The sequence below is a fragment of the Lonchura striata genome, chromosome 3, assembly GCF_050655825.1.
Source record: "Lonchura striata isolate lonStrDom1 chromosome 3, ASM5065582v1, whole genome shotgun sequence".
In the NCBI taxonomy this organism is placed as follows: Eukaryota; Metazoa; Chordata; class Aves; order Passeriformes; family Estrildidae; genus Lonchura; species Lonchura striata.
Window position 1 is genome coordinate 65,200,652 of NC_140705.1, and position 24,157 is coordinate 65,224,808.

General features: G+C 40.3%; 1 protein-coding gene across 4 annotated transcripts in view; it reads left to right on the forward strand.

The window, feature by feature from the left end:
* Positions 1 to 24,157, forward strand: part of GRM1 (glutamate metabotropic receptor 1) — a 183,348-nt gene that overhangs the window by 151,893 nt on the left and 7,298 nt on the right. For 2 of the 4 annotated variants that reach the window (XM_021527017.4, XM_085575362.1), the window contains exon 9: positions 15,772 to 15,852. The exons of 1 other annotated variant lie outside the window; for it this stretch is intronic. In XM_021527017.4, the coding sequence (XP_021382692.2) occupies positions 15,772 to 15,832 (61 nt within the window). In that variant the 3' untranslated portion in view covers positions 15,833 to 15,852. Of the gene's footprint in view, positions 1 to 15,771; positions 18,913 to 24,157 lie in introns of those variants that run through there. One more of the 4 variants, XM_021527016.4, reaches the window with a different exon arrangement.

Here is a 24,157-nt window from a genome sequence, read left to right on the forward strand (position 1 = left end):
ATCTCTGTCTGAATGATTGTAAATCACATGTACTTGCCTAAGGCCACTGGAATGTGTGTGAAAGCTGAGGACTGAACATAAGTTTTAAGGTAGTGTATTGTGACAGTCCTCATGACTGTGATTCAAAAGCACCCTCCGTGCTATCCCTGCGCTCTATTTAATTCTTAGCATTATGAGCAATACTTTTACTCATCATCCATATAAATCTCTCCACATTCTCAAACTCAGCATTGGTGTGAAAGTTGCAGAAGTCAACTGATGGTGAAAATGAACTTGCATTCACATCTGTGGAACTTGTTATTCCTTGCTAATAATTAAAAGCACCCAGACGCAGCAGAGCGAGAGAGAGAACTATTACTTCAAACAGCATCTCCCTGTGAGGAGCTGTCTGAAAATTTGCATTCTTTATTATCTGAATGTTTTTTAATCTTTAAAGAAGCACCATAGGGCTACATATGAGCTTAGATGATTTTTGTCCCAATTAAAAAAAAAAAAATAAAAAAGCACCAGTGAAACCTACATTTCTGAGATTCCCAAATGAAAATTCAGTTAATTTCCTGGTTTTTTGGGATCTGTAGTTTTCTCTGAGTGACTCAGGTTGGTTTTGATTCAGTTTGCGTAAGAACCATTTTCATCTGTCCTGGTGTGGTGATGGAGGCAATACTGTAGAAAACCCCATGCTGTGATCAATTTGTCTTTATGCTACTTCAGTACATTTTTTTTTTGCTAGACAGGACATCAGAAAGGAAGAGAATGGAGATGTAAGTGACCCAAATACACAGCTCAGTGTGCCACAGAGGCCACAGCAAGGCTGCTGACTCCTAAGCTACACAGAGAGAAAGCAGGGAGTGGTGAGCAGCCCTAGCAGCCACTACCTGCAGGGAGATAGCCAAAACTCTCTGTAGCTCAAGAGCATGAATTCCATGCAAATAGAAAGATGCAGCTTGATCCACCTTCCTCTGACTCTATGGTAGTTACATGGGGACTCAGACATCTGTAAGAAACTAGTGTGGTGTCCCTGCAGTGTGGTTTCTGGCTAACAATGTTGGTTTCTTTAAGTTGATGTCTGTCAAAAAAATAGGACTTTTGAATATTTTAGGTCATGAGAGACTTAATAACTAATTCTCTGTTCTGCTTACACTTCTTCTACCTTTATTTAAAAAAAGAAAAAATAATTTAAAAGATCCAAATGTGATATACTTAGAATACGGTTTTTAATAGGAGAGAATATTACATCATGTTCAAAAGTTGAGCTTCTCCCTCATAACTGTAACCTTTAAAACTCAACAGGGCTTACCTGAGCTTTTTAGCAATTTGTTACATAATTTTTGAGTGTTACAAAGCAAGAGAGCTCTACAGAGTTTTAAGTTGTTTTTCTAAACTAAAAGCTCAATACCTAGTTTATATGCTTTTTTTCCCTCAAGTTAAGCATCCATGTCTTTTATACAGCCAAATTCCCACCTCTTGCCTAAACCTCTTGCACCGTTACTGAATGTCCTTCACCCAAACCAGCACAGGTACAGAGCCAGCTGTGTTCATGGGCATGAAGAACTGAAAAGAAGTTTAACAGACAAACATGAAGCTTTGAAAATAAAGTCACAAGGCAAAACAAAAAGGACTTTGGAGGGGTTTTTTAGCTCCTAGCTACATCCGTTGAAAAGTTCCTGAGGACACTGTGACAACAAAAATAAAAATGTGAGTCACTGTGGAAATCGAGAAGGAAAATGTAGAATTTGATGCAGCCTTGAAAGCACCTAGATAATTCAGAGGTGTAATCAGGTCCTTCCTGAAACAGGATTGAAAGCTACTGGTACAGGCTCAGTGCCTACAGGAATGATCTCCATACTGATTTTCAATGGTTTTGTTTGTGGTTTGGTTTGTTTGTTGATGGTTTGGTTTTGTTATGGCTTTGGGTGGGTTTCTTTATTATTTTGTTAGGTTGGTTTGTTTGTAAAACATCAAAATCTGGGATTTATTTGTGATGATTTCAGTAATTCTAATCCCTATAAGTATGTTCCTCTGTTTCTAGATTCTTTAACAGTCTCTCCCTGTGGTCACATTCTTCTGTCTATAAGTAGCCAGCAGTTCTGGACTCAAAAGATTTCTCTTCTAGATGTATGACTCTATCTTCTTGTTATACCTTCTCCCTCTTCTTAGCTTGCTTTTCTTTTTCTGCTTTTCAGTTTTCATCTCTTTTCCTGCCTGTATCAAATCTCTTCTTTGGTTAATCTATTGAATTCCAATTCCTAAACAGAAAAGTTGCATCCATCTAAATTGAATTGGTGTGGAGATACAGGGTTAAATTGTATCAGTTTTAAAAATGGAAACTGGTTTACATTTACAAGGACAAATCAAACTTATATGAGCTTTCATAAAGCATTTTCATGCAATGTTGTGCTGTTATTTTAACTAGTTTAGCTTGGGGACTAAAGCAAGTTGAGACACTCTTCCTTTCTCCTTCATAAAGTAGAGCAAAAGAATTAACCAGGGAAGTCTACTAACACAGGATCAATTCATCAATTCAAAACCTTCAGGTGCCTGTGATGCTGACATAGAGGTCAGAAAAGTCATCTTGAAAAAATATGTCCCAGCTGCATTGCCAACACAGTTACAGTGAAAATAAATTTCTTGAGGATTTGAACTCTCTCTTATTTTGATTCAGTTAAACTACGAACAATTACAACCAGCATAGTTTTCCATAGAGTTGGTTGGGAATTTTCAAGTTGAATATACATATTTTCCATGAGAAAACTCTTTCAAAAAAAAGCCTTTCAAAATGCTTCATAGAATTGGCCTTTGCTGGTAAGCATTTACCCTGGGCCAGGAGGACATTCTTTTTTACCCATGGAGAGAGGAAGACATTGGGAAATCATGAGGGAATCTTACCCCAACAGTTAAAGAACTCATTTTGGCTAAGAGCATCTCCTTCATTTCCCAGGTAGATGACCTATATCTGGATTATGAACTGTCCAGGGAAAAGTCTCCTTTCTGTAAGTTCTTGTCCAGCAGTATTTTGGAACAGAGAAAAAAATATTGTAGAGCAAACTCTGGGGAAATACTTTGTGTTCTGTGAGAGAACTTGAATCTGGGTCTGAAGGATCCCTCGTGAGTGTCTTCAGTACGAAGCAACTGTCATTCTTTTCCTCTTGTCAAATGAATACTTAAATATGTATAAAAAATGGAGCAGCTCCATCAGGAGAGAGGAAGAGAGAGAGATATCTGCTGCTTGTGTTGAAGCTTTGTGGGGACATTTCTTGTTCATTTGCTGCTTGAAGGTATTACAAGATCCTGGCTGTTATAGGCTGATGGCATAGCAGCATTTGTTAGGAGAGCCTTTTGCATCTATTTTTTATTTTTTCCAGATGTGAGATGGAAACATTTGTGTATGGATCTTGCTGTGATCTTTAGCCTTCTTCTTGGTCTCAGAAGTTATTTTTGTCTATGAGGGTCAATGAGCTTGAAGAGAAGGACACTTTCACAGTGCCTGAACAATCCCTTCCCTGAGGAAGCAATGCTCCCTTCTGTACTACATGAAGAAAAAAAAACAAACAGTGACACTTCAGATGCTGATTCTGATGAGAGTTCAGGAAATGCCTTCTCCAGGAGTGCTGCAAGAGTCACCACAGGAAGAAAGTTCATTTTGTGTCTTTGGGTCTGGCAGTGAAGGTTATCTGCTCCCTCAGTCTTCAAATATAGACTATTTTAAATGTATGGTTGAGACACCATGCTTTGACACCATTTTAGTGCACTTTGAATCGGAGTAAGTATTTAATTGTCAATATACATTATGTAGCAAAATCTGAATTAATACAAAGCCAATTAGCAAGACTCAATGAATGGCCAGGACTCCATATTAATGCAGAGGCTACCTGCTTTCCCCTTTTAATTTTAGTATATTTACATTCAATTAATTTTCATCCAGCTGTCTGCCTTTAGAAATGAATAGCTGATTTAAATACTTCCAAACTTTTTCACACATTTCAGCAGGCAATGCCTCTAAACTGCTTTTACAGGCATCCAGTGACCTGGGCCATGGATCTCTCAAATGTGATTTATTTTATTCCAATGAAAATTTGCAGACAACCCAACATCCCCTAGTAACTTCTTTCTGCTTCCCTTAGTCCTTTCTCCCTCTGTGCTGGTCCTTACATACGTTTTTTAAACTGAGAATTGGGGTTCTCAGTAACCTCTAGTAACACATGGCTTAAGGAACCACCTGCTTTTTTGTCTTGCCAGTTGTAAAATTATCTCTAGGTATTCTGAAGTTAATGCTTCTCTTTAAACTGACTTGCTGAGTTGCCATTTCATCTTGAGCAAGCTGTACTGACAAGCCGTGCTCATTTCCCTTGGCCATTCACAGTCCACAAAGGGTTTTGGGCTCTTCACCTCCTTCATTTTCAAAGCCTCCCACAGACACATGGCGAGGGGAATCTTAGCACAAGTATGTCCAGAAGATTTGGTTTCACTGGTTTTCATGGTGGTGGGAGGAGACAAATGTACAGTGAAGCATGGCGAGACTTGGAGTTTCTACACACAAAGTAAATGTTCAGCATGCTCTGCTGAAGTTGCTCAAATGTAGATATTTTACAGCCTGTCACTTAATCCAGCCTAACAGCCCTGTCACAGAAATAGGTGCTCAGGAGTACTCCATCTTCTCACTATTATGTTATTATTCTGCACAGTCAATATTCTATCATTAAGCAGGGGTTATAGAGGCAAGGAGGGAGAGAGTGAAGTGTGAACAGAACACATGAAAACACTTTTGATGTAAGTAAAATACTGCCTTTTGTCCTCATCTCTGCAGGCTGAAGTAGGCGAAATAGAAACAAACCAATCTATCTCAACCTGGCAACAGCCACAGGGGGAATTTTTATCCTTGGTCTGGCTAAAATGTATCAAAACTTCTGAAACAAGTAGGTTTAGTGGAAAGTGTGAACAGGCTTAATGATAACTGATCACCTTTGTACCTTCTTTTGTAAAAGAGATATATTAAATCCTATGCTTCAGGACACAAGCCCAATGTGAGAAGTATTTTCTTCAGTCCTGAAGCGTGTCATCCAGCCTGCAGCACACAAGAATTATCTTTAAATGCTTTTTATACAGATTAGCATCTCTTGTAGTTTTACCTTCCTACAGCAGTGCCAAACCAGTATAGACATGATTGCTGAATCTGATAGGAGATGGTAGACTACCTTGCTTTGCAATTTAGAAAACTGATGCTGTGGGTAAACTTCTCATGTCCTGCACTAATATTGCAGACACAATAAGACAGACCCTAATTTTTGCCAGTACAGACCTTGGAAAATACCACATTCCAAGGGATTTTCAAGAAGACCCTTAAGCCTGCTTTGCCTGCACAGCCATCCTACTGAAGCTTACCCCAGAGAGAAATGGCATATTATGAAAGAGAATTTTGGAACAGCAGAAAGGAGGTGAGCTTCTGCCAGTGGGAAATTACACAGAGATTGAAAAGAAAAAAAAATAGCAAGTTGTATGTCATCCTGATTCTTAAGACTTCCTAAAGCCTTCTGAGTTTACATTCCTTTGGAGAACTTTCCCACACAATTTCTGTAAACAACATATTGTTTACATTCTTTTATGGGGGTGGAGAACACTTAATGTACTAGTGGTTTGTCCAATGTCTTTGGAGAGGTGGCCCATTCACTCTCCAATCCAATGTAACCTTTGGGAAAGTATAAAAGACAGTCAGATAATAAACTTTCTTCTTTACCTTGCAAATAGCAAGTAGCTCGCGTCGTGCTTTTACGTGTCCTACAGCAACAGTTGTACAGGACAGATAAGGTTGTTTATTTAAACAATTTGTTGCTGTATATCTGTTTGCTCCATTAACCTCCAATAAAAAGCTGACACCCTCACCCTGGTTTTGGGGCTGACTCTCTCAGGCAGTGGCACCATGGGGCACAAGGTGCTGTGCTAGTCCATGGCTTTGAGGCTCCCAGCTCCCAACCACAGCATGGAGCTCTAAAACCACTGGACATTTGGTTCACCCTTGCATCACACCCAGGGCATATCATGGAGGAGGAGTCTGCTTCCTTCACAGGTTGTTGCTCTAGAATGGCTCCTGGTGACACAGCTGTCACGGGGAAGGTAGGTGGCACCCTGGCCTGGCCTGATTCATCTCCCTATTTCAGCCCTCCCTAACCAGTCTCTGTATTCAGTCTAGTCCTTCTCCCTTTCCTGAGGTTGCAGTGCCTTTTTGGGAAAGTCTCTTGCATGCTCACAAAGGATAGCTGAAGGTATTAATGCCAAACATCTCTCTCGCAGCAGTTGGTATGTTTGCTGGTTTTGCTGGGCTATTTGTTGGTCTTAAACCATGAAATATTTTGCAGACACATAGCACTGTGATATGTAATAGCTCTTACCCAGTTCTCTTGGGGATGTGATGTGAATTTCACATAAAAAAATACAGCAAACCCAGTCAAGCTGTTCTGTCCTTGTCAGTATATTGATTTAAGTGAGTATTTAAAACTCCCAGAAGATAGTTACATGGTTCCAAAGAGACTCTTAGAACCAATGTTAAAGAACTAGGAAGAAAGAAAAAATGATCGGGGAGTGTAAAACTTAACATTCCAATAACAATCTCTTCTAGCCCCGCTGCAGGGTTTCTCTCTTAAATTTGATCTATGTAATTATGTCTTAAATTGTCTTCTATAGCCTTGAATTTGCATTTGATTATGATATACATATATTGTAGTGCTGGCCCATAGGCCAAAAATAAAATACAAAATAAGGGATAAAACACTCTCAGATATCACTTCTAGACTTACATTCTTTCTCATTTAAATAACTACTAAAAGCCATATTTATTTAAAAACCAGGCATGGCATATGCACGTATCAAATTATATACCAAATTGTCTGTGTGTATATGTGCAAAATAACCAGTCTGGTGATAGTGGGTTTTTAATCCTTCTAATGAGAAATAAGGGGCATAGCTGCATAAAGCACCATGGGTTTTCCTTGCAAATTATACCAGCTAAAGGGAGTCCCAGCTCATATATTGTTGATCACATACCATTCCTAAAACAAGATGAGGAGAAATGGGCAAAAATACATGCTATGATTGGGATGTTTGTGATCAAACAAAACCAAAAGGCCTGGCAATTTAATCTCAGTCCTCTGGGCTTGCTTCCATGGCCAAAGAGAGGCTGAGACTACATTTTGGAGAAATAACTTGGAAAATCTCTGAGGTTTTGCAGTGGCTCCCTAGTAAGAGTAGTGGGGATAAACACCCCTCAGACAAAACCCAGGTTATATTGAATAAATTTACAGCATACACTGTCTGCATCCTGTGCTCCCATCCAGGCTCCTGCTTCTTTATCTCCAGTCAGAGCCACATCTTATGAGTGTGGCTCCTTTAAATGAGACAGCTGCTGTGTAAGGTTCTCTGCCATTTCCTTCCTTTCTCAGAAGTTCCCAGTCTATGGCAGTTTTACTACACTCTTTTCAGGGGTGGGCACAACTTTGTTCTCTCAGGAGATTTTGACAGGACATCTAAGGCACAGTCCCTGAGTCCAGCCTGGCTCTTGCCAAAGGACTGCTGAAGAAGTTCACTTTACTACTCCTCCTCTTGTTTTGCAGCTCTCAAGATGCTGAATCACAAAATGTTTTTCTGCTTGGGGGCACTGCTGTAGCACCAGGCAGCTTTGTTTAATGAATCTCAATACTTAAGCACAATGACAGAAAGATACAGAGTCACATCAGAAGGGAGCTTTGCAATTATATACAGGAATCTGCTTCCTGACTGAGGGGAAGAAAGGCAGCACTACAGAAATCCTGGGGAAAGCTAGTATCTTTCTTGGTATAAACCACAGGAATGAGGACACCACTTGAAATTTAATTTCTCGCTTGACTGGATCACTTATTACATTTCCTTGTATTTTGGTACTTGTATACATTATTCATATCCAGTTAGGATGCTGCAAATGTGCATCAACTCATTAGTGAGTGATACAAACAATTGCGTTCCCATGTAGGGATAAGCAAGTGTTGTTTATCTGCTTAGCACCACACTCACACATTGTTTTGGTTACAATTGTCTCTGTGAGAGAAATAAGGAAGAAAACTTCACCTTTAAAGAATGTCAGATACATAAATAGGTGTTAAAGGTTACACCCAGTTAAGCACCTAAAACCCTGGATATTTCTCTATATTTCATATGGAAATCAGATTCCAACAGTCATAAGCACACCCTTAGGAAAAAAAAAAAAACAATCCTCAAACCCATGTTGTGGTGTGAGTGTTGCTCTGAAATAAAAAATGGAAATTGAATGAAAAACGAATACAACTCTTCTAGAGGTCACGTTAATATTTTTTAAGTCGAGAATGCAATTTACCTCCTTTCTTTTCTCAAAGTGTGATGTTTCAGTCCATGCCACTATTGCTTGCCTCACCTCAGCAGAAACTAAGGGAGCTGTGACATTGCATAAACACATGATAATTCATGTAAAAAATATACTTGCTAGAATAAACATGCAGGGTGCTCTGCAAGCATTTGTTCTGCAGGGGTGTCTGAACCACCTTGTGATTTCATACATCTTTCAGCTAATTTAGGGGTGAAAAAATTTGGGTACTGAAGGGTATCATGTGGATTGCTTATATTCTTTATAAGTAACAACAGGACTATAAAACAGCAGAAGTATTATACACATCTATATACAGCTAATACTGGAGTTTGGTTTTTCCCCTCAAATTAAGACATATGAAAAAGACTTTTGATTCATCCCAACAATTCAGTGCAAAGTTACAAATGTGAAATGAAGAACTAGTGCTTATTTATTTAATCCTTTTCTTTGCTTAGGGACACATAAGAGGTACATAGAGACCAAGAAGGGGACAACACTTGCATGTCTTCTCTTTCATTGATGTGAAAAGCATTTTGCATTCTGGCTTGTCCCTCAAGTTTATCTCTTCTTGTGATGAACTCTCCCCTTTGTTTAGGGATGCCTCACAAAGAAAAACACCACAAGACAAACCACAGATGTTATGATCACATGCTGACAAAGCATCTGATTTTTAGCGAGACTCTATAATTCACAAATGAATCCTATCCCCAGAGAGAGATGGTGGTCTGTGTCTGTTAAGGGAATGTAGGTGGGTATGGTTCTACACCCTCTCAGAAATAAAATCTGCAGATTCAGACATGTTCATTTACAAATACATGTATATGGATATGATGGATATGGTAAAGCAAAGGCTAACTCCTGGTGCACTCCTCAGTCCAAAATCTGGAAGTAGTTTTTGCTAAAGGTCTGTCCCTCAGACATGTATAATGGGCAACTTGCTTTCTTATATTTTTGTTCTTGGGGTTTTAAGAGTTTGTAAAGGGAAGAGTGAGGAATTGAGGAATTTAAAAATCTCTTTCTTGGCTTTCTGCTTGACTTCCTTTTTTTTTTTTTTCTTTTTAGCTAGTATGGTAGTGATGATTTTTCACTTGTCTTCTGATTCTGTTTTTCCTCTGTCCCAAATACACTGAAAACTATTCACACCCAGACCACATTCCCCTCTGTTCTCTGTATTCTTACCTCTGTGCCTCAAGGACTCTGAATGGGCAAATTCTTCATAGTCAGATCTCTTTTAGGATTTACAGACCAAGCTATATCTGTAGAACAGATGCCACCACACAGAAGACATACACTGTCAAAGAGTCACTAATAAACATGGCCAGCATGAGAGGCTAGGTTTCTCTACTGCGCCAGAGGACTCTAAGAAACCACTTCCAGTGTGGGTTGAAAGGATATTGTATCAATATAACATCTGCCTCCACACTAAAGTTGTAAAGGGACTATTTAATTTTGAAATAACAAGTCAACTAATTCTTCAGAGCATATATGTGCTCTGGCATTCAGCCTCCCACACCTGACAAGCATAGGTTAAAAGTCATTACCACTGTTAACAGCAAACAATTGTGCAGGCTGAAAGCAATCACACAATTTGTCACTTTAAAGCCCACTTGACAACTAAAAACTCCAGATTTCTTGTTAGTTCACTATAGGTAAGTTACCATTTCTAGCTTACTGCTTCGGTTTATTTCCTCTTAAGCAGTTTCCCCTTCTCTGCTCTCTCTGTTTCTTCTTTTGTGGTGTGCAGGATGTGGCTTTCTTCCACCCTATAAAACTGTAACTGTCCTTACAAAGAGGAAAAAAGAAAAGAAAATGAATTACTGTCTGCTGGATTCCTTGAGCCTGAGTTCAAGGTCATATAAACACTAATGTCAGCACCAGAGAAACTGTCCCTGATGCCTATGATTTGGGGAACAGGGGGTGAAAGTTGTCCCCTTCAGCAGCAAATTATTAGTTTAGCACAGCTGTGCTGCAGCACCACAGCCAGAGATGTCACAGCTGATCATAAACGCTATCAAAACAAGTGCCCCTTGATCTGATTATAGCAACTCCTCACTAGTAAATTGTTTGCTGGTGTTTGCAATTTCACTCTGATCAGCCCCAGGGAATCACAGGTTCAATTTAAATAACCACCTACAAGCCACCTTCTAGTTGGTAGATTGTCCTTCTCTTTACACAACACTATTAATCTTTCCTCATCTTTGGTGTATTAAAGCCAGGAATCTTCACACTTTCTTACTTAAGAGTTCTTGTTACTTTTCCCCTCTACTTGAATGGAATTGATCTGGTTTTTTTGGTATTATCTTCTGGCCATTTATTTTTGTGGCACAACCCAAATCTTCAGGTGGTTCCACTCAGCCTGCACTGACTGGCTTGCAAGCCTTGCCTTCCCAGAGAAAGGATTGTCTAGAAATTGGGACTTATTTAATATTTCACGTATTTTTGCATCTCAAAGCCCCCCAGACAAGTTGACTAACCAGATAGCCAACACACCCAGGAAACAACCAATCAAAGCAAATCCCACAGGCCATGGAAACTCCTACAGTGGAATTATCTACCTCAGATGGACAAGGGCTGACAGGGAGCTACACCTGAAAGTGCAGCGCTGGCAGCGCAGCCACCCGCCGGCGGTGCCCCGCGAGCCCTTGGGGCGCGTGGGTGGCACCAGCCCCGCTGAGCTGCAGCGCTCGTGCCCACCTGGCAGCTTCGTTCAGTCGTGTGCTCAGCGGCGTGGAGCACGGGACTGCGTGGGTGTGCAGTCCCAGCTCATGCACCTGGGCACTACAGGCTCTGGGGGAGCACAAAGTGCAGCCCTAGGCATCTCTGTGCTCCCCAGCCACTGAGCACTCCCTTTTCCTTTACTTTCCCATATCCTCTGAAACATAAGGCTATACATATTTCTTAATCCTTAGTGTTACATAAGTTATCTCAAAAATCTCTCCTGCCACCATCCCAGACAGCCAAGAGATTTTTCCTGCAGCTACTTTGGGCTATCATAGCCTGTAAATCCACAAATGCTTTAAGCTGCCCTAAGCCAGAACTGACACTCAAAGCCTTCCTTTATCCCATGCCATCACTTTGCCTATGAAGGGACAAGAACCTGGACAGCCACGCTGTGAACTCAAATTGGAAAATTTGAGTTTTTTTTTTTTCTTTCCTTTCTTTTTCTGGCATAATGTGACCCAGATTAGTTGTCTCTGTTGTTCCCTGCCAGATGATTGAATAATTGCACCAAGAGTTGTGCTGACACAGAGAAGAAGGTGGAGCAGCAGAAGGGAGCAACTGGGGAGGGCCAGAGCACTCCCCCAGCACACAGCTGGCTCCTGCTGCCCTGGGTGACCTGAAGTACACACAGCCTTTGCTCCATCTTCACTATCCAGCTCAGTGCCAGGTCTTTATGGGCATTCTTCTGGGATTATGTTCTCCTTCATGACCTTGACCCTTCTGTCCTCTTCAGCAGATGCTCACACCTCAACAGAAAGGGTGTGCCATGAAATTCCTCCTACTTCTCAGTCCTCTGTGGGTGATAATTATCCATATGCCTCACTCTGATAGGTGAGGGTGAATAACCCTGTAGACTTGTACTTCTCTTTGCGCCATGGTTCTTTAATTTCTCTCCAAAACTTGTTGCTGTGCCATTGATTAACATAATTAATTTAAAACCCAGAGCAATTATTTCCAGACATCACTTAGGCTGGATTCAGGACTTTAAAAATTAAATTTTAAAAAATTTAATTGTACCAATAATCTGTCCTTCTTCCCAACTTCATATATTATCTTGGTCCTAGCTATCAGGTCCTAGCTCATATGAAAGGCATTGAAAATTCAGCTCCTCATCCTTGAGGAAAAGGACATGGCCTTGCTTCTTTTTATGTAGATATCTTTTGATCCAGTCATGACAACTGTACATAAAACCTGACCTTTCAAAGAGACAAACATCTGAAGAGGAACATGCTTCTTCCTAGGAAGATGCTAGAACTGGAGAGGCATGAGGCTCTGGGATGAGAGTTTAGTTGAACACTTTAGTGGTCTGGTTCTGCACATGCGGTCTGCTTACCTTCCCAGTCACCTTGCAGATTGCTGCAGCACTGAGAAGGTGAAATGCAGGCCACAAAGTTCCTGGTGTTGCTGAGATATTCCTTGAGAGTGCAGAGCTAGGGGTTACATGTAAGTTCTTAAAAATGAGGAGTTTATTCAGGGCTATCAGTTAACTTCCCTTGAATATCCTCCCCACTTTACTTTTTTCCTAATATTGTTGATAGTCAGTTGTTTCAAATGAGATTGTACAAATTCTGGTGATATGCTATTCTATAACTTTTTCACTCGGGGAATTAGAAAGATTTTTTACAGCTTGAAGTACATCTAGGGAGGCGGATCTCTGACCATGACTTCAAATGATAAGTAGCACAATGTACTGCACCTCAGCACCAGATAGATTCCTTCTGTTTTGGGAGTTTGAGCAGAGAGAATAATTCCAGAGCAGAAGGTGAATGTTTCTAGTTTCACAGCTGTACAGATATAAAACATTGCAGATAGGAATTTACACTTCCTATAATCCTGACACAGCTGTTTGCCTCATGGGATGATTCATTTACACTTAAGAGGAAAACTGGTGACAAGAGTGACTCTTCCCTATGATACTTTATATTCCTCAGTGTGAATTTCAACAGGCTTGTTACCTACTCTGTTCTGAATGACTAGCCAGAAGCATTTTTCTGCTTCAAAGAACATAAAGTAAAGCAATTAAGCCACTTCTTTCAGGAACCCTCTGCACCGCTACCCTGCTTCCTCTGCTAGACTCCCTGTTATTACACCCAGGGGTTCCTTATAAAGCAACACAGACACTTTCATGGTGGTATGCCAGCTCTTTGTTCAAATGCACAGAAGATCCATCCTGCCTCTGGGCTCAGGATACAAATAACTGCTCAGCAGGAATTGCCCTTGAGAAGACTGCCCTCAAAATGACTCATTAATCCTCATATGGTAAAGATGGGCAGTATCTAATGTTTTATAACCAGAGAAATGTATGTGAAGTGCCTGCAAAGCTAGAAGGAAGAAGCAGGGATACATTGCCATCATTAAACATAAAAGAAAAAGATAAAGGTATAGAGATCTGGGCATTAATTCTGAATCACAGCTCTGCAGTATTAGTGCACACTACTAGGAAGATAAAAGAAAGCCTATGAAGATACTTCATATTCAATGCATCAAAAGTGTTTATTATTATTTACACAGTTGACATTGATTTGATAATTGAAAAATTATTCACTGAAATACTACCAACACTTGTACTACATTTCCCATACTATAAATCTAAATTTCACCATAAATTCAAATTCTACTGAAGCATGAACCCTGCGATTTAGGTGATTTCTGCTATGTATGCTGTGCATCACCATGTGGGGATCACCCTTGACCTTGATCAAAAGGCAGACCACTGCTTTGATGGATCTTGGCAGCACTTTAACAACAACAACAACCTCCTCCAGAATGCAAACCTGGCCAGGCATCTGGGGGTTGCGTACTCTCTCAGATGTAACATTTGTGTCTGATTTTGGCTGAGGAGCCCAGCTGCAATCACAGTAAAAGAGTTTGCTGTATTTTGAACGAGTTTTGAGGCATTTTGAACTGCTTGAGGAAGCAGGCTTCTTTCTTCCTTCCACTTAGGAGGATTTCTTATCAAGACCAACAAATGTCCAAAGCTTGGAGAGCAAACTGCTCTGAACTCTCTACAGGGATATATAAGAATAAGAAGTACAAAGGGGGTGCAGCTAAGTAACCCATAAGTGACAGCAAATGGCTGAGGAATGACAGCTGCTAAAGCCTGTTGACCTAGCCAAGCCATGTTCTGAAACAAAAGTCTTCCACCTTTTCCATGGTCCTAAGCAGGGCTGCCTGTGGCTGTGTGCCCTCTGTTGAGTGTACAACACTGCATGTGTGTGAAATACATTTTAGCTCTAGGTTTTTCTCTCAGATAATCAACTGTGTGTTGCTACTTGTTTTGTAAAATTAGCTCCTGTGACTGAATAAAAAGCGCAGGAAGTAGAAAGCTCTTATTCTCTCAATTGATTAAGAAAAATGGAAGACTGTAGAAATGCTGAATATTCTGTCTAATCAGACGCCTAATAATCCTGTGACTTTAATAAGGTAGAGGAGAGAGCATGCTAGCTAAGTTCCTAGTCATGATCACTTTTAAATTTTCAAATCTCAGTGATCTCATTATACCTGGTAATGAATTTAATTTTTCTAGAGGCTTCAAAGTAATCAGGTTGGCAAAATTGTTCAGCAGAATGTCTTATTTGTGTTTTATTCATAATAGTTCAGAAGTCATCTCAAGGCATCTACTGCTCCCAAATGGGTATGCATGTGTTCTGTGTACATCATGCTGTGCTCCTGTGCTTTAGTACGTGGTGAGAGGAATGGCTTGTTCAGCTCATGTGCTGAGTATGTAGCACATGCACACACCATCCATGAATCTGTCATTTGGAGGTACACAGAAGTCTGGCAAGCATGCACTATGACTGTTTGATGGGGAGAAATGCTGAATTTCAATTTGCATTTTATTTGCAATACAATGATGATTTTATTTTTTTTTTTTCAGAAATTCAGTGATACATTCCATGTGCAAAAATACATGAGATTTTTGTCAAAGCACGCGCTTGTGTGTATATTATTTTATTGATACTGGGGAAGACAAATGAGATTTTGCATCTGCTTGACAGGGCAAGGAAGAAAAGAGAAATTAAATGGAAATCATCCTATATTAACAGCCCAAACTGCAATCTGCAATTCTGTATTGAATTACCTTTGCAGATAGAGTGCTTAGGAGACTATTAATTTTGTGTCTACCTCAATAAATCCAATGCTTCCTTTAAAAAAAAAAAAAGAAGCACAGTAGTGAAATCACATATAATGCAAGCTAGTGACTATTCATTCAGAGCTCCAAAAGTAAAAGAAGTATTTATAAAAACATTAGGGGAAGAGAGACAAAGAAAAAAACAGCAGCTGAGTATATATTAAAAAATCCACCAGCAAAAAATTTTGGTGATAATTTTGTAAATAAGATGTGAGGGGCACATGCTCCTTTTTTCATCATTTTATCCTATGTTGAGAATACCAGGGGCGAAGTTCCTCTGACAGCTAGATGCACAGCAGCCCTTGCCATCTGGTATGTAAAGTGCATCAAGGCTCAGCACAGGAAGCAGAATGAACATCGTGAAAATCAATTTTAACCAGTATTGTGCTGGAGCCAAGGAGAAATCTATGTGGAATTTCAGGTGATAAGAGAATGAAAGATGGGAAAGCCCACAGACATAGGTCAGGGACAGGCACCTATTGAGTGGTATAGCCACCATGTGTGCACATGTGTATAGCCACTCACTGGGTGTCTTTTTCTTTTCAATCTTCAGGAAGAGGCAGCCAGAGTTCTCGCCCACCAGCCAGTGTCCGTCGGCACATGTGCAGCTTTGAAAAATCCCTGCAGTGAATGTGTAAGAGAAGCTGCATGACAAAGAGTGGTTTTACCCCTTGCTTTCTTTTTCTCATTGGTTTATCATGTCTAATGATGGGACAAATGTGGTGCATGCCATTAAAGATGGGAAATTTGCTTATGTCCCCTTGTTTCACACAGTACTTTAAATATTGTCCGGATGTGATTAAGAGGACACTGAATAACTTTTTTGCAGCTTTTACATTTTTTATTTCTAAATGCCTACAACTTTGCAAATTTGTCCTCTTTCTTGTACTAATTTTATCTTCTTTTTCCATTTAGCCAACATTTTTCTCCTTTTTTAAATTTTGCATAGAGATGACATTATCCTGTGTGCTTTATATGGCAAGACACCTCTGCTGTGCACAGCCCTTGCTAACCCATGCTTGTTATTAAACTGTGGCTGCAGACCCAGCTGAGGGAGCACAGAAAACATTTATTCAGTGGGATTTGCAGAAAACAGTGAAATCACAAAAAGGCACATGTAAATAAAACCAGCAGGATTTGGTGTAGGAACAAACAGCATCTCAAAATAACAGCAGTGAATCTTTTTTTCTGTTGTATTTTCTGAAAGATGTTCAGATTCTGCATAGTTCTGCATTCAGCAAACAATAGTGAAGTTCAGCTCTTCAGAAGCAAGAAGTGCAAATTCTGTCCTCTCTGAGCAAACACAAACACAGTGGAGAAAACAAGCAAGCTGTTGCAAAAACCAAAAGACTTCACCTCATTTCTTCCAGATCTGTGCTCATTTCCATCTGATAAGCAGCAGATGTGTAACAGTCTTGCTCCCTGCCCCAGGGAAGATTGTGCAGTGACTCGGTGGAAAAATCCTTGTGATCCACTGACACAGCATTTTGGGCAGTGCTGCTCACTGCAACCAGAGATGCTGTTGCACTGCTCTGAGTAGTGCAAAGCGTTTTAGTTCTATGTGTGTCTCTGAGAGTCTATGTAATTTGTGGGCATATGGCAACGATGTTCATTCAATCCAACCTGCCTCTCTGATTTGCAGATCAGAAGAAATCCACAAAATGCATCATACATTAGGGGTTTTACGGCACTTGTGCAGCAACCAGTTTTGGCACCCTAAAAGGCAAATTGAACACAGGCAGTGTAAGGAGCAGTACAACCTATTTGTTACTATGCTCCAGTCAGAACAATATGCCCCTTTTTTCTGAACTGGAACAAGCGCTGAAAATTATCAAGGTACAGATCACCAATTGTCTGTCTGGAAATTCAAATGGGAGTCCAACACAGGCATACTATTAGGAGGCAAAAGCAAATGCAATAACAGATTCTAATCAGAAAAGCATGGGCACAAGCTGTGAAACTCCTGAGCACAGGGAAAGCTGAACCTCCTGCTTTTAGCATGACCATGCTTAGAATATTTTTTTCAGTTTGGAAAAAAAATCCTTATCCACATGAGCTCCCGAGAAACACCTCTGGTGTGCCTCCAACCCGTCAACATGTCCGAAAATGCTTGTGGTGGCTGCCCAGATAAGAACAGCTTCAAGAAGCAGGGGAGGTTTTCAGATCTGCTGAGCATGAAGCTTGCTATTTTGGCTTCTCTGCCTGTGTCTGCCCCTCAGGCTTCTCCCTCCTTCCAGCCAGAGCTGATGTGTCCAGAGGCCTGGCAGAGTTGCACTGTGGCTCAGGGAAGGGCACGTGCTCCATCAGCAACCTGAGCTTCCTGTGGCCACACAGCCCAGTTTGAGCAGTAGGCAATTGTCCATTGTATAACCAACTGCCCATCACCACCATCTGGTCTCAGTCTCATTCACCAGCACTCCAGCAGTTTGTAAATCCAGGTTTTCCTTAGAAGCCCTGCTTTACCACTCCAACATGCTATAAATCACCACACATGCTATGGTTTCCCTCAGCTCCCACCTGCAAGCAAGTAGATGCAGACTCTTGAAATTGTCTTTAGCATCATTTTTTTTCACCAATGTTCATCTCCATTCTCTGTACAGTGCTGGAGATGGTTAGAAATGCAGAATCATCAAAATATAGAATCATAACATTTTAGTATCATATTAAAAAACCCCAGAAGCATCAGCTTGGAGTTTCAGGGCTCTTTTCTTCTGAAGCCGCACATTCATTACCATGGAAACTTTCACATACACCCAAAAAACCCACAGGCTTTACAGGCTGCTTTATCTACTGCAGCACATCAGGGAGAGCTGTACATTACAAACGAGGCCTCATGACTAAGCTTCCTGTGGCAACTTGGCTAAGTTTGCTACAGGGTTAAGCACTCAAAATGCTGGCATGTTAAGGCAAGTCTGATGGCTCTTTAAGCCCTATTTAAACTCTTGGGATTTATTCTCAAGTATACCAGATAATCTGACAAGTTATTGTGGAAGAAGGGTCTCATTGACCACTACCCCTGCAAGGGTTGCACACTTTTTGGGAAATATCCAGGGCAACAGGCTTTTATGTTCATAAGGATTTTGCTTCTTCTCTGATACAGCTATTGACTAGGAAATATTCTGGTCATGAAGTATAATTTGGCCCTTTTTTTAAGCTTCATTTTGAGGTCTCAGTTAGACATCTCTATGCCATGTGAAATACCTTTCTGACTTGGTGCTAATGCCTTTGAGATGCTTGAAAAACAAACAGAATGTATTAAGATATTTTAGTTATATCTCATGCAATCTGTCCTATGTCCCCTGTGTTTTATTATTGCTGTTCACTGTACAGCTTTCAGCTTGTCAATATCTTTTTGGTAAAAAACATTGTGGCCCAAATAATTTTCCATCAGAACCACAGAGGATTACAGAAAGCAAGGAAAAACCTCCAACTGTCCTAATTACTATTAAACTGCATTCATAAGAAAGACCTACTGATCTCTGCACCATGGTGTGGTGCTTTTGAGTGGGGAATACAGAATTCATGGGCAATTTTTGTGGTTTTATTCTATTCAAAGTTCATTAATTAGTGTTTCTATTCAACAGCAGCTCCATGGTATTTCTTTTGATGCAATGTTTTTTGAAGGTTGTTGATCTTCACAGCCTCCCAGTCCTACAGACTATTTTGCCTTAGCTGCACCCACCTACACTTTTTGTAAATTAATTTAATTCTAACGTTTTCTTCATATGTTCCTAAGCTTTCCAGGTTCCTTTGCTCAAAACATTGTACTTTTAAGCTTTCAGGTTCTATCAGCTGTGCTCCCTTCTGAGCCTGCAAGAATAAATGCTTCAGCTCAGGCATTGGCATTGGCTGCACTGTCATAAACATTAATTTGAATTTGCAGCATTAAATACACCTTCAGATTACACAAATGAGCTTCTCTGTTGATACCAGAGGACCTATGATGATTTACACCATGTTTTCCCATTAATTAACTTTATTATCCTTAAAAAATGAAAAAAATATTCAATAGGATGAATTAATTCTGAATCTTCAGTGGATTTTCTTGTTAAGAAGAATAAAATAGATTCAAAAGCTGTTCACTACTAAGAGAACTTTTTAATTTCACTTTGATTTGCAGGTTTCTCATCTTCATTTCTTGAACACTGGATGAATTTTCTTGCTATTTCTGACAAATTGTTTGTTATCCTGAACTTCGTATTATCTATTAGATTGTTTTCTCAAAGCAACACTTTAGTAGGTATTTCATTTTTTTTTCAAAATACCTAATGAACACACAGGTGAAGCAAATTTTTTCACTAATATTGGATGACTGAAATATGACACAGCTTCTGTAATTCATATGAGATTACAAATTTCTAGTAGTAATGATCATGAGTAGTCAGACCTTCCATACACATTGTCAGTGTAATATTCTCACACCTCTGTTGAGCTAGGTATGTTAGATTTATGATACATGCTGAAGTTGTGAAACTTCAACTACACTGAAGCAATGCACTGACCATTTCTCTCATAACCCCCCAGTCTCCCCAAATTCACATAAAAAATATTGTTATGTCTCAAAGTGAATAAATCTACTTATTTTGGGATATTTGGCTACAGCTGAGCTGTTGGATTTGGAAGTAATTCCCTACCCCATGGGCCAGATATGAGCCTAGCAGCAACCCATTTCTATGCTAGCACAAACATAAAGCGAGTGATCCCAGTCCCGGTTCCAGCTTTCCCCGTCTGGGCGGCCAGAGCAGAGAGGTGAGTGGGGCTGCCAACCTCTGATCCTGCCCAGGGATCTGATCCCAACCTGGAGACCCTGTGGATGGAAACCAGGATCTCATCACAGGGCACTCAGCCTAGGCATAGCTACTACATCCACATTACAGACTGTATAATATTAAAATTTCAATTTAAAAAAAGAGAAAAATATCCCAGTTATCAATAGGGTCAATATTCATTAGAAAGCCTATGTGCAACTCAGATAAAGTAATGCTTAACTTCTGCATTAGAGTAACTTATGAGAGAAATGAAAATGTTACATTTATTTTACATAAACCAGTGACCAGACAGAGAGTTGGAAAGGCAGCTCTGGACTTGAGCTCACTCACAGCACCTCTAAGTATCATCAGGTTCTGCCCTGACAAGACAGTAAGACAGCATTATGTTTTCCTATATTTTTTGCAGCAGTTTTCATCATACATTTAAAGTAGTGCTCTAATTTACATAGAATATTGTGTCCAATGCCCAAGGCACTTTTGTCCAAAAAAAAAAAAAAGGCGGAGGGGAAGGAAGGGAGGAAAGGACCAACAAGGAAAAGTTAGTTAAGTAGTTTAAATTTCCAGAAACACAAGTGGGAGGTTAAACATTGCTCTAATTATACAACACTCACAAAAGCATTGGAGCCATGCTGTGAGAACAGTTTTAAGTTCCTCTTGTCACCAAGGTAGAGACTATAGTGTAAATGAACTAAAGCTGAAATTTGTTTATGATTTTTCTTTCATTTAGGTGATTATATGAGGCAAAAATCCTGACCACATACCAGATAGGGACTATGGTTGATGATGGCTCCCTCACTCAGGAGAGAGTGCAGAGAAATTTTACCAGCCCAGGTTTAAGAGATGAGTCCCTAGAACCAGTGTTCTAGAAGTTTTGCTTTGCTAATGAGCATCAGGGCTGGCTGTGGCAGCTCTGAGAGGAGCAGCTGCTCAGTGCAGGGAGGTATCACTACCCTGGATTAAAATTTGCTCACTCCCTTAATCAAATTTTATGCCCCCAGTGGCCTTACTGAAACGGAGACAGTAACAGAAGAGATCTTGGGGATACCAGCAAAGCACCTGCTCTGTGCTGCAGTGCAGATATTAGCTTTAAATTTTTAGCTTGTCAGCTTAGGCCCTGGGAACAGAGGCAGCAGTGGGACAGAGCTTTAGTCAGGCTCATTGCCACGTATGTGACTGTAGGGTTGGAGAAAGTTTGTGGTTTACTGACTGCCTCTCTGTGGGCACGGCAGAAATTCCTCCTCTGGCTTCCGTAGGATGGCATACATCAGGATGTATGTCATCCTCTGTGGGGATGAGAAAGGTTTTGTCCAATGCACAGCTTTTGAACAGGGCACTTCTTTTTGCTCTGTGTCCCAGTGCCTCCAAAGGCTGCTCATCTCAGTGTCAGTGTTCAGGGACAGCTCTGCATGTGCTGTGCTCCAGAGCCAGCTGCCAGTGGCTGTAACTGGGCTCTCTGAAGGGAGGAGCAGCATTTGGTGACTGGGCAGTACCTGACACTGACCTCCTCTGATTGCTGGTAAAGACAGTTCAGGGTTCGTTTTGGACTTAATTTTTCCTGAAAAGGGACTGCCAGGTTATACCAGTGCTTCTTACGGGCTGTGGGATTTCAGTTACTACAGTGACTGGCAATGAAAGACAGGTAATATTTATTATTTCTCCTATAACCTCTTCCTCTGGTTAATTGTCATTGTTGCATAAAAAAAAAAAAAAAAAAAACAACAAAAAACCAACCAAACAAAAAAAACCAGCCTTATATATTAAATCTGTGCTCTGTGTCTTTTCTAACACCACCAAGCTGGCTCAAATGACTGCATCATTCATCTCAGCAAGATTAAGAATCTTAATCAATGAACTAAAGATCCATCCTCAGCTGATGGCCACTTGGAGAAGATTGCAGACCACCATTCTGGCACCCTGAAAGGACAAAATGGGATGAACTTTCAACAGATCTATTTTAACAGAAAGGGCTCTTTCTCAAGCATTTTGCCTGACTACATCTGAAGCCATTTTCCAACCTGTGGCTTCCTGTAATTAACCTCATCAGAACACATGCAACTCTGCTTAACTATTTCATGTGCTATCAATTAGGGATTGTTATGCATAAAATGTTCAAAGCAAAAAAAAAAACAAAAACAAAAAAAAAAAAAAAAAAAAAAAAACAAAAAAACCCCAAAAAACAACAAAAAAAAAAAAAAAAAAGGTTTCAGGTACACAGGACTCAAAGGTTATTTAATTCTCTATGCTCTCTTGATCTCAGGTTATAACTTTGCTGGTGAAAAGACCAGAGTTACACAGACTAACTTACCTTAGACCAAGGGACAATAATTTTTCACCTCAGAAGCATCCAGCCTCTGAGATGTAAAGAAACCTCTATCTAACATCTAACGTGAGTTCATCTTCAGAATCCTGCAGCATGGAGAGGAGACAGCTGTTGTGGAAAACTCAGACTTGACACTGCTCCAAGGAAGCCAGAAAGTTAAGATCCTCCTGGAACTGGCAAGAGCAGGACTCTGTTCTTGGCCTGAAACAGGAGTTGGGTCTGGGGAACTCTTGGTCACAAGGAGGGACCAGATTTGGTCATCTGGAGATACTTAACAATGAACAGTGAGCTATCTAACAAGTTATAGGCATGTCCTACTGTTGGCCAGGCATTTTTAACCTTTTTGAACCATAGTCTCAGGCGTGGGTGCATCAGTTTTTTTAAAGAATTTCAGGAAGTAACTATTAGGATCTGAAGTTGTTTTCCATGTTGTTTAGTGTCTATAATAAAGAAAGAAAGCTGAAAGTTCCCCAGAGTCATGCAGAGAGTATGTTACAAAGAGCAATGCATATATTAGAAGCAGAATTTTGAATTACCAAAAATAGCAAAATCTCTGCTCATTAAACTAATAAAAACTCACACCAAAAATATGTTTACTTCTATTTCCCCGGAAATACAAAACACATAGATAAAGCTATGGTGAAAATAGAGAAAAGGCATCTAAATTCAAAGTATGTTCTTGCCTAGAAGCAAAAGCAAACCCACCCTTTGTGCTGATAGGATATCCAGAAATCTGCCTGAATATATAGACTAGATGGGAGGGTTTGGAGAAATAGTACATGGAGTGTTACACTGAGTATACACAAGTACAAACCTTAAGATCCCTTGAGATTTCAAGAAGTTCACCTCTGTGCAGAAAGTGTGAAGTCTAAATCCTATGAGAAATTCACAGGAGAAAGGACAGAGGGAAGATAAATAAACACGTGGTGGACATGAACTGGGTAATCATCCTACTGATAAAACAAAGAAACGACCACTTGGTGTCATCTCGTCACTGTGCAATTGAACATCAGGTTTTCAATACCCCAACTGACCTGGCTTGGTACCCTCTCTTGCCTTCATGTGGAAAACCATCCCTTCTCCCATTACCCCAGGCAGATTATTTTGATCTTGACCTTCTCCAATGGGTGTTTCCTTCAAAAGAGAAAATGGCAATCACTTAGCCAGTGGTGACCACACAGTCAAGATTGTCATAGTTGTTTTGCACAAGTGAGACAACTCCTTCTCTCACTGAGACTCAGTTCAGGTCTGAGCTTTTACAGACTCATCTTTGCTTTTTGTCTAAATGGCAATTAATGATATTCAAGATGACTGCTCTTTGTTCTAGCAAGTGTTCTTTCATTTTAATGATGAATTCTTCCTGAAAGTGTCAAACTCGGTGTGACCACCTGCCAGCCATCCAGCAAGACAGAGCCCAGGTATTTCTATGACAGTCTTGGGGCTCCATCTCAAAATGTAACTCCTTAGCAGGCTAGCAGTGCCTGGACATAGCAAGAAGAGCAAGTAGAGGGAAAGAGCTGGAACAATAATCCATGGATCTTGTCAAGTCCCACAGAGAGCCAATGCAGCCCTAAAGCTCTTTATCATGAGGCCATTGGAGCCATAAGGAGTAAGGTCTGGCAAGCAGAAGCAAGCAGGACCAGCTCTCCCTGACGAGCAAGTTGCTCCAGAAAAATCCTGATGAAATAATTTGCTCACATTTGGACGTTGCAGTCCCAGCACAGCTTAAGCATGGCCATTAACTTGAGACTATGGAAAGTGCTACAGAAGAAAGAAGTAGGAGCAGAATTTGAGAGTGAGGGAGAGGGAAATGAACTAAATAGGAGTAAGACTTAGAGATAGTGAGCTCC